General features: G+C 34.4%; 1 protein-coding gene across 8 annotated transcripts in view; it reads right to left on the bottom strand.

Annotated features, from left to right (window-relative positions):
- Positions 1-12,253, bottom strand: part of LOC140156026 (disks large homolog 1-like) — a 194,889-nt gene that overhangs the window by 76,385 nt on the left and 106,251 nt on the right. Inside the window, exon 1 of one of the 8 annotated variants that reach the window (XM_072179126.1) lies at positions 10,133-10,447. The exons of the other annotated variants lie outside the window; for them this stretch is intronic. Coding sequence (XP_072035227.1) covers positions 10,133-10,309 — 177 coding nt within the window. The 5' untranslated portion in view covers positions 10,310-10,447. Of the gene's footprint in view, positions 1-10,132; positions 10,448-12,253 lie in introns of those variants that run through there. 8 annotated transcript variants of the gene reach the window in all.

The following is a 12,253-nucleotide window of genomic DNA, read 5'->3' on the forward strand; positions in this document are numbered from 1 at the left end:
TTATTTTCTAAATTGCATTAATTAATGGCTTTTAGGAAATCAAAATTGGGAGTATGAAATTTTTACTTGAAGAAAAAACACAAACATTCATACACATTAAATTATCTTGAAAAATATAATACAAGCTCCTTGAAATTTAACTTACATTATGGTATTGGCTTATTTAAATTGTAAATAAGTTAGTGCTTAAATCTCAATAATTTTTTTTTCATTTTGCCATATGTGACAGAGCTATCACTTTCAAGTAACACCCATCACTGTGAGCTAATATTGCATTAGTTGAACAAGCAGGAGTGAGTAGGAAATGAGTGATTATTTGAAGAGCACGTTATTTAAACATACAATGAAAGGAAACATGCTAACAATAATATCACTAAGAACAAAAGATCAATGAAATTAGGATTCCAAATATGTTGATGTTGCAAAACTCTTCAGAGCTATTGCAAAAAAATAAATGTTAAAAATGGATGAATAAGGGATATCAGTGAGACACTAAAAATGGATGAATAAGGCATATCAGTGAGACAGTATGATTGAATCTCTGTCAACTCAACCCTTACTGCCTTGTACAATTGCAGCTAATGCACACAGCTTGAGAAAAGATTCTACAGAATTCATAATGCCATGATTCCAGATTATTGAGAAATATTGAAAAGAAGCATTGCAGCATTCGTCATACTTGGTTCAATATTGGTTTAAAGATGATATCTGAAAGGAATCCCTACATCTGTTGATTTACTGATTCCTTTATTTATTTCTTATATAATATATTATGTATATGTCAGTGAAGACGTGAGCAGGGAGTTAAGCTTACTGAGTTCAAGGCTACCTGTGTATCATATTATAGTAGAAATACAGAATGACAATTGACTCAATTCACAACTTGCTATGGGTATTAGAACTGTATTGCAGATAGAGAGTTTTGGCAATGACACTACACACACAGAATTCTTTTTGTGAACTTTTTTAAAACAAATTTTACTAACAAATTTAGTTACCAAAAATAGTTAAGAGCTAAGGTTTTTTGCAAAATAAATCACTATATTAAATGTTTGAGTGTCTGCAAACGAATACATCTGTTTGTAAACTGTTTGTATCATCTTTATGAGAGTGATTATATTATGCTATCTACATGTCATTCACATACTGTGCCATTCTCAAAATCTACAGGTTTTATCACTCACTGAATGCTGCTATACAGTATAGCATACATAACATTCATATGCTATCTACAGTAAAAAGCATGTATCATTTATATGCTATGTAGAAGCAGATATAATTCACAGTAGATAGCATGCATAGCAGTCTTATGTTATCCAGAGCAGACAGCATTCACACTATCTTCAGTAGATAGCATACATAGCATCTTATGCTATCCATAGCAAATGACATTCATGTGCTATCTTCAGTAGATAGCATACATAGTATTAATATGCTACATCAGATAGCAATCATGTGCTATCTTCAGTAGATAGCATACATAGTATTCATAAGTTATCCACAGCAGATACTGTTCACATGATATCTTCAGTAGATAGCATACATGTCAGTCATATGATAACTACAGCAGATAACATTCACACGCTATCTTCAGTAAATAGCATATATAGTATTCATATGCTATCCACAGCAGATACTGTTCACATGCTATCTTCAGTAGATAGCATAACGCTATTCAAAGTAAATGACATTCATGTGCCATCTTCAGTAGATAGCATGCATAGTATTCATATGCTATCCATGTCTCAGCAGAGACAGTTCACATGCTATCTTCAGTAGATTGCAAACATAACATTCATATGCTATGTACAGCAGATCTTCAGTGAATAGCATACATAGCATTCATAAGCTATCTACAGCAGATTGCACAAGGTGATATCTTCAGTAGATAGCATACATGTCATTTATTTACAGCAGATAGCATTCATGCATTATATTCAGCAGATAGCATACATAGCATTTATATTCTATCTACAGCAGATAACTATCACATGCTATCTTCAGTAGATAACATACATGTCAGTCATATGATAATTACAGCAGATAGCATTAACATGCTATCATCAGTAGATAGCATACATAGCATTAATATGCTATCTACCATAGATAGTTGGTAGATAGCATTCGCATGCCATCTTCAGTAGATAGCATACACAGCATCACTGTAAACATGGTAAAAGTTGTAATATCCACACATGTAACTTTTTGCGCTTTGCCAATTCTATTGTTTTTAAATTAACATAGATCTATTATACATAAAAAGAATATATTTGTACCATTTGACGACATCCCAAGCAGGTGCTACTAAGAATTCGTCAGCTGTCATGCCTGATACTATCTCTTACTCAATGCATATAACCCATAGCCCATGTTAACACCCTCATCTCTCAAAGTGTGTCAACGGGATGAACTTGTTAATCGTAACACTAATGTTATCGTTAGTTTTGTAACCATGTATGTACCCCCTAGCTATATAGAACATCCTGTGCCTAAATCAGCTACATAACATTAACACAGCTATCTCACGATTACACTACGGGATAATCCTACTCATCAATTCACTTCCGTTATTTCGTGCCTCCAGAGGACCGAACGATGTTACTGCTTTCCATACTATTCTTAAAGTTGATGTCAATGCAGTTGTTTTGTGCTTTATAATAATATTCATACTTTTCAGAACTTGCATTTAATTCCTAAATCAACAAACAAATCATTTCATATGTACTACACAGAACACCTATATTTACCACTCAGTCAAATCACATCAAAAATATTCTGATTTGTGAAATGATAAAACAGCACCATTCAATTTGACATTATTATCTTATCCCATATTTCTTTCCAATACAAAGTTGTGTTAATTTCTCTTTTCCCTGGGGCTCCATCCATCCACATATAACTGCAAACATTCTCGGTACCAACCCACACCTTGCCTATGCATTCACACTGCTAACCTAATTTTCTTTGCCCTGTTTTACACTAGCTTCTATTCCCATCACTATTTTCTTTATGCACGCCCCGGAATACATCTCAATCTTTTCTAACAAAGTCTCTTTTGCTTTTTTCATGCCCGACCTACGGTGAATTTCTGGCATTGTTTCAAAATGATGTAAATTCGCTAACATTTGGTCTTATGAATTTATAAGAAAAGAAAATGATGAAACAAATTCATGAATCGTAGGCAGGCATTTTTTAACATGGCATCAATTCACCAACAGTTGGGTCTTATGAATTTATATTAGAAAACGGTGAAACAAATAAATTCATGATATGTGGGTTCCTTTTGAATATCACAAGGAAGACATGCATACGACAATGTATTACAAGAAGAACGTTACAAAACTATTGTAAGGGCTCATATTGAAATACCCTACAACGCTTTCACACAGAAAGAAGGCAGGATTCCCCTCGCTAAACCCACGCCTCAGGAAAGCTCGGTCATAAAACGGATTATAAAGATGGATTATATGCATCAGTGATACACCCTGCCTTTTGAAGTGGTCCATGACGAATGGGAAGAAAACAAACTGACTATGGCTCATCGCACAACCCAGGAAAGCGCACTCCTAATTTAAGTGGCTAATTGCAGTGTTATAATCACACAGGATTTTAACAAAAGAAGGCTAGCATAGGAAAGCTGCAGGATGGCGCACACCTTCCTGTGTAAGGGAATTTCAATATGAGCCCTAACATAGAGCTAGTATGGAGTAAAAGGTATTTGTACTCAGGAAAAAAATCTGAATATACTAATAGCAACTATTATATTACTATAAAAATCTGCTAAGTGTGAAATTCTTTCTAAGCACTAAGGAGAAAGGGTCTTAATTTAGCTACTATATTGCATTAAAATAAAACACAGCAAGTGTAAAATTAGTTTCAGGTTGAGTTGATATATTCCACCCCTGGCCATCTATCAAATGGCTAGATTCACTTGCAAATTCAATTTGCTCCTCGGATCAATATAACAAGGCCAGGTTGAGATGCAACACGAGCAAGAACATAGCATTTAAAAGAATTACAAATCAAGTGCATGTATCTCTTGCATGGTTAAATTTGGGACTTATTTGTAAGTCAGTAAACATGGCCACAGTAAAATAGATCACATGTGTATGTGTATAAATATTCAAGTATTTTCCAACTTGTTTGATGTTTGAGGCTGCTCTAGTGATAGGTGTATAGGGCACTGTACATATCCAATTCTGAAGTTTACAACAGATCTCAAAACATACACCACCAAAAAGTGATCAACAGATTCAACCAATTAATATTAAAATACACTTACCTGAGTTGAAAAGACACAGTAATATAGTCATCAGGACCAGACATGAAATAAAAAACAATAGAATGTGAAAATTAGTGAATGAAACTGTGACTCAATACAAATCAATCAGCATATGCAAACCATCAAATTCAAAAAAATCTTAATAACTGGTCAATGTTGCACACATGCATGAAACCTGATATACACACTATGTTAAACCACCAGCAAATGTGGACAGAATTACACATTGAAGTCTTTCTTTCTTTTTCTTTTTTTAATCTGTGACTTGTTCCTATATCCTTGTCGCATCACACCCGGTTCAACTTTTTGTCTTATAGCTGTATTACATTGTGCCTTGTACCTAGAGATTCACTTGGTGGATGGAAGAGGAATGTTATAAAACCTGTGTGTATATTTATTTTCTATTTATTTATTCAATTGCCCTACTGTGGACTGTTAACAATTTTACTTTGCGAGCGCAGACATACTTTATACCCCAACTGCGGACAATAGACAATCCCCAGACATTGTTTACAATCTGTCCTTGATTCAGCATGCACAGCCAATCACAGTACCTGTGTGCCATTTTACTGTGTTCTGCGTATCTCTGATTACAATACAAAAGCTAACACACAAACTTATGCTCCCCTACACATATGTGACACGATCTGGTCCATGGGGGCCAAAGGAGGCATTTTTGAAAATTGGGTTACTGTAATTATTACATTCTACATACAATAGGCTATCATTTACTGAAAACGCCAAAGGTCTAGCGTACATTGTTCTAAAGTTATGAAGTTTGTTGATGTCTATTTTCTTATGTATTTTATTGTTTTTTTACTCCATACTTTGACCTTTATCTCTGTTTCAAATTTGCCGCCTTTGGCCCCATGGACCAGATCGTGTCACATATACCCTAACTGATCTGAATTATATGACCTGAAAATTTGGCAAAATACGTATGTGGAAATATTATGATATCAAACATATTTTTGATGAGATTTGCATGAGATCAAACATTTGATAGCAGAGGTTAGGTTGAATAACCAAGTGGTCAATGACATTTGAAGTTTCTATCACAAATCAAGATTTCACTTCAACTGAGATTCCACATCACTAAATATGTCCCTCAAGGCATCTCAATTCACAGTGTTTTTACATTCTAAATACTGTGACACCTAAGTTAAAATAAAGTGTTCTAGCCATTTGCTTTAAGCATTAAAAAAACAAAAAAAATTTTTTGTGTGTTTACTTCTTTGCTTCTTCGTCTTCGAAAACATTACTTTGAAAAACTGAGTCATTTTGTAAGGTAGGGACATTTAATATAAGCTATTTTACATTTCTATGGGACTGATATTTACTAGCGTGGACTCTGAAATTATGTGAACATAAATAATTGCACACTGCAGTAAATCTTAACACTTTCTGCAAAAACTTGACACAATAAAATTCTATATTTTAGAGGTTGGCATTATTTCACATTATAACACCTTTCCTCCATTGGGTAATGTCAGCCTGTTGACGAATATCCCGAGGCATATTTTAGGGAAGACCTAACTGACAAATTGGTAGATAGGATTTGACAACAAGTATTTATAATACAATTAAGGCTTTCCACAAGTTTATTATCTGACAAGTATGACAAGCTCCTTTTACACAATGGTTATTGTCTGTGTCAATGTATCATTGTACATTTTATCTATTATCTTCACAAAAGTAACCAGATTGTCAAGTAATAATTATTTGCATAATTTGAACCCTGCATGTGTGGTGTTTTAAAAAATAAATATGAAGAAATATTATGATTTTTTTTTAAATAAACTATATAAATTAGGTATGTTAAGGGGGAATGGAGGTGCTGTAGTTTCATTTGTCTGGTAAACAGAAAGTCTAGAAATGCATTCTGGTCAAGCTAGGATCTAAAATCAGATTCTGAATGGCTATTAAGTTTGTATTGCATCTGTGACAGGCCTCGTCTTTATTTTGATCTTTGAATTAACAAAGTCACTTTTAAGAATGGCAATTCAAACACTTTGCATGTTATAGACAAGATGAAACAAGTTTGTTCCAATACACTGTCTTGTGATTGTGATACATAATTACATATTATATGGCTATACCAGTCACATACACCCTGTAACTGAATAGCAACCACTAATATGCTGACATATGCCATTGTTTTAAATTTAGAAACACTTCAGATTTACATTGTACATTAAAAGATCATATTCATGTGATTCAAACATGTAGTTAGAGTATTATGTGAATATCTGCAATTAATATGGGGAATAGTACTCTCTGCATGTAAGCTCACAGAACAGTAAAATGATGAACAACACTTAATTTTGGTTTCAAATTTCACACTTGTAACTAGTACAACACAGATATGGTAGTTTCTACATGTAAGTTGTAAAATCATTGCACATAAAATTGATTAAAAAAAGCCTGTCAAACTTGGAAGAAATAAGGCTGATTAATGTAGGCAAAATGTGTAGTGCTGCAACCTAAAGGGAAACAAGTATGAACTGCACTGATTATTCAAAATGAGGTAACTTAAACTCGATTTACTATAATTTTAGAGAATTTCATAATCTTTTTCAAAAAGCAACAGTGCTTGAAATAAGCCAAAATCTTCAAGGGTATTCAGGGCCTTGGGTATGAAGGGCCCGCATAATTGTCATGGGCCCAAACTCAATTGTACCTTTTGTCTCAAAATGCACAGAAGGTACATCATCAATATGTGTAAAACTGAGTCACATGCAATTTTTAATCACAAAAGCAATGTTTGGACTCTTTGGTGCATTTGCACTCTGCTACTTTAGGCTAATATTTTGGTCTTGTTTTTCATCTATTTACTGATCTATTTATTATCAAATACTTAAATTTATTCAACAACATTAAATTTATTCAATTAAATAAATATTTACTTAAAATTTGTTACATTTATTTGAAATGTCATTTACAAGCTGTTACATCTCAATTAAAAATATTGGTTGAAGGAGAATATGGCATATTTTATAAACTCAATACTGCCCATACTACACACAACAATTCACAGTACAACAGATTTGAATAGTTACAACTAATCAATTACTGCACCTTTAATTAGTTTCAGGTTAATTGATGTCGAATATCGATGAGGCAAAATTATGATGCTTTTTGCTATTATTGATTCTATTCATCTACAAGTACAGTTTGAAATCTATAATTGTACCAGAATAGACAGAATATTGTTATCGATTCCATGCCAACGTTAGCTATGTAGATCAGTATCCTAATTTGTTTTTTATCAATGGCAATTGTGGTGCTTTTGTTGTTCTTTTACTTCTTAAGTTCTTTTCTTGTTTTTTTTTTCTTTCAAATCCTCAAATCAAATGTGTAGGCCACATCATGAAAGCCAAGTGTGCAACAGCTCCCGCCCTGGATCTCATACTTTATCCTTTAGTTGATAAGAATTCTTAAATCTCATTGGCTAAAAATCTGTATCATCTTCATACTCCTCATTAATATACAGTTACTGGTTAGGTAATATTTTCCGTATTACCCGTGTAGTCCTAATATAACTTGCGCGACATGGTAACAGACTCGCGACTATCGCGGCATGTCTGCACTTTTAAAAACCAAGAAAAAACTGGCCTATTTTTCAGTAAGCTTATCAAAATAATTCCTACAGCAAAGTTTACAAACAAGTCGGAAGATAATAGAATTCATGTTCGATAAATAAAAGGACAAAATCGTTACCCCCTGTTTGTTTTCACAAAATAACAGGAAAATATCTACGGTCTTAGTGCCGTTTTCTATTCATACTTACAAAATGTGTTTTTTCATCAAAACACCTGCGTGGCCAGTATTGATTTCTAATATTTTTGTATTATTGACACGCTTGTTCTCTTGTTTCTGGCCTCATTATTACATGGGGTTAGTATGTAGATGTTTGCAGTGACAGATTTCTACCACTTGCTTGAAATCATTAAGAGGTCTTTTGAAGCAGTATTTAATGCATAATCTAATTGAGGATCATCTAACCTCTATCATCAGCTACAAAGTGAGCATGAGGAAATGTAGGGTTCACATGCAAGCACTATAAAATAGGTACTGTAAAAATAACTTCATTCTGTGAGGAATGAAATTTCATGAAATTTATGAGGAGTTCTGATTTGGCAGACTGAATTTCTCCAAATTTATCAAATTTTGACCACCTTACTTTCAGGAAAAACAAGAAATGCATGTTTTCCACCGGTGCATATAAAAGCTTAATACTTGCTGAAAGTATGTGATGTATTTCTCATTTGCGAAAGAAATGACACTTCGGCTCACAAAAACCTGTAACTGTGAATGTCAGGCTCCAAAAATGAAGTCTGAAGTTAAAATTAAAATAACAATAAAAAATGGCACAGCTCTGAATGCTTTAAAATAAAGAAATCAGCCATTTGCCATTTATATAATGTAAGTGGGCTACTAGGCTATCTATGCAAATCCTTATAATGCATAATCTAATTGATGGTCAGTAGCTAGACAACTGGACGTCATCGAGTTATGATTGATAACCGTGATAATAATTTAAAAACAATATGGATAAAGAAATAGTACAAATTGTAGGTTATATGAGACCTGGGGCCACTGCAACCTGTGATCTTATTTTGAAGGGATATAATCATTTTACCAGCAAACTTGTTAGATTTTTTTAAATTAAAATTTTGAAATCCTTAGTGCTTTTTTTTATTTCATGTCAAAAGTTTACCAACTTTTTTGTTCACACCACTCAAAGGAAACATATCTCTGGGCGAAACTTTACTGGGGTTATAAGAAAAATGTGAGCTTTCGTCAGATACATGATGTCACTCATTTTTATGGGATGATGATTGCTCTTCAAATTGGTATTAATATCACCAGAGGTAAGCTAAAAATCCACTAATATAAACAATTTTTTCATGGACTAGATGTTCTATGATTCTTGTTTTTATGCTGGAGCATGTCTATAGAACCACTTTTCATCTTATGGTGGTGTCACCAGGCCCTGAATTCTTATAAATCAAAAAAAGGAACTTCCCTGACAGATGGTAATGTAGGTGGCTGTCTGAATCATCCCAAATATCCACAAAAGTTAAATTTTCTGTAACCCTTGAATCCAAACTCGAGCCATATTCTATCAAATTTCAAAATTATGCGTGATACTTGCTTGAAGTGCCTCAAATCCCAATTTGCCTTTTTCCAAAACCACATTTTTTGAACAAATAAACGTCAGTAAATTTGACCAAGACAAGATCCTGTATGCAAATAACATTGACCCTGCTGCACGCAGAACCTGAAGGTAAGATATCAATAATTGATGCCTGCAAGTTTATGTACTATAAAATAACCATAAAATAAACCCACAAGAATATATATGCCAATTAAAATTGCATAGAAACACAAGCCTGCATACTTGATGGCACATTATGGGCATGATAAATAGTTAATAGCAGGCAGATTCACACGTCATACAATTCTTGACGATCAGCATACTCCAGAATTACGATTCTCAAGTCAATCTCAGAAAAAAGGGCACACAATGTATTTCCAATATGTCATTATGTACATTTTACATGAAAATAAACAATTTTGGGGACCAAAATTGCCAGAAAGAAGAAAACACCAAACAGATGTTACAAAGTTGCTTGATATAACAGATAGATGTTTGGAATTATTTGTAAACCTTTCATTTTATGTGATAAACCAATGACAACTTCAACATTTTAAAATCAATCTTGCCCCTACCCCCAGGATTAGACCTTTGTTGTATTTTAGGCTTATCAAACTAAACCTGGGGAAAGTAAAAGTAAACTTTCGAGACCTCGTCCCCGACAATAAGATTAACCTCAGTATACGTACAGGATAAGGCTTTTTTCTGCATCCAAACAAGCTAACCACACAATCACATGGAAACCATGAAGAATTAGACGGGTGATTCTCAGGGCTGCTGTAATTCCGATTGTACGTATTCTCCCGACTGTACCCGCCACGTTGGTTATAGTTCTGTTGTCTCGCGTCAATGGTGGCGCCCCACATTGCGCTTTCCTACTGTTTCCAATCCACACACATATAATTTCCAGATTGAATTGTTGCAAGTAGATTGAGCTAGTCCTAAATATCTGGTTGAATTCTTCAGCTAATATTATTGTAGAGTAGTCAAAACTATTTATCACCAAATATTACAAATCAATTTGTTCCTCTTCACTTCATTATTTAGATTGATTTCTTTCCAGTTAACTTGATTTCATAACTTTCAAAATCCTGTCAGTTTTTGTGTCAGTCAGCAGGTATGATCCAAATCATGCAGATGACGTGTGTCAATATAACAACACACAAATTGGCAAATAATTCATTCAAATCCTAGTCACTGAGAGTTCAGTTATCCTTAAATGGCAGTATATTACTGCTGGTAACCTCATTTTAGTCAAATTATTTTTTGGTTTTGCCATAGCAACCAAATTTGTAAGTAAATAAGAATATAAATTTGAGTCAACAAAAATGTATATAATGTAGAAAATCCATAAAATATCCACTGTGATGTGTAAAAGAGACACCTCACTTTGTCCTATTAATAGTAGCGAGAAGTATATTGTTACATAACATTTTCAACCGTTTACACTGCAAGCTAACGCATCAATCGGAGAGAATGCTATCGTTTGTTGACATCATACACCGAACAATTCCATGTTTAGTTTTCCAGGATACAACAGATACGACTGTGTAACCTATTCCAAGTTTCGTCGTGTAAATTACACATCAATGATGCATTTGTGTTATCTGTACAATGCAATGAAAGATGTTCCTCATAACTACCTCACCACATGTTTACTCTACCAGCTAGTTAGATCTATCCATTCCATGCACCGACATTAGCATACTTGTCGTATCGTATGCTGCATCGTGGTATCAAATGGAAAATTTGTGTGAATAAGAAACCATCCATGTACAACTGCTATTATTATACACCAGTTTGATTGAAACCATCCGTATAATCGCTTGATAGTCATATAGTATATAGAGAGAGTGCATTAGCTTGTATGTACTCCCCAACAGTTGGTGTAAATCCACTACATACTGTACCTAGCTTATGCACTGAGTCGGTATTAATTAAACAAAAATCACACAGCGGCTATAGGAGAGATAGTTTCAAGCTCAATCTATGTAATCGTTGGGTCAATTAATGAAGCCCGCTGGTGATTTCAATAATAGATAGCTATACAATAGCACTGTCCGAAATGAAATCCATAATTGTACATACAAACACTAGCAGCAGCAGCACCTCCAGTCGGTACTCATTAATCAAAGAGATGATGATACACTGAGACCGGGGGAATCACCATCTCTCTTAATAATCATGATGAAACCTTGCAACAGAATAATACCCCTCTTACAGCTATGGATCCATTATGTAGTGTGAAATGGTGAAACCCCAACGTGTGAGTGAGTGACTGAGTGAGTCAATGTTAATCATAAACCACACACTTGATGCTCTCAGAATTCTGCAGCTATTCAGCCACTCGGTGCTGATGAAAATGTATACAAAATAAATCTCTCACACAACTACCTTTCCATCAGTATCAGCAGATCTGTGCAAGGGTGCGTTATGGTTAGAGCGACCTATTGCCGAGCTAGCTCCACTTAAGTTTCAACACAATTGAGTCATGTAGTCTTAATCACACACCCAACTCTAGCTAGCTACTCAGCACCGATTATGTCTAAACAGCTACTAGCTAGTATCCCCCATCAAACAATTGCATCGTGTACAACACACTAGCTAACCAATGTATGCGGTAATGCCATTACCGCTTATTCCGTTTCTGTCGCAGGCTCTACCACTCTACCAAGATGACAGTGATGTGTTACCTCGTACACGGGTATACACATGTGATGATCTGTACAGCACTCACTAACTCACTCCCACTTCCCCCATACACACAGGCTTGCTTGCTTTTTATCAGGTGTGATATGATGTAGCGAAGA

The sequence above is a fragment of the Amphiura filiformis genome, chromosome 6, assembly GCF_039555335.1.
Source record: "Amphiura filiformis chromosome 6, Afil_fr2py, whole genome shotgun sequence".
Lineage (NCBI taxonomy): Eukaryota > Metazoa > Echinodermata > Ophiuroidea > Amphilepidida > Amphiuridae > Amphiura > Amphiura filiformis.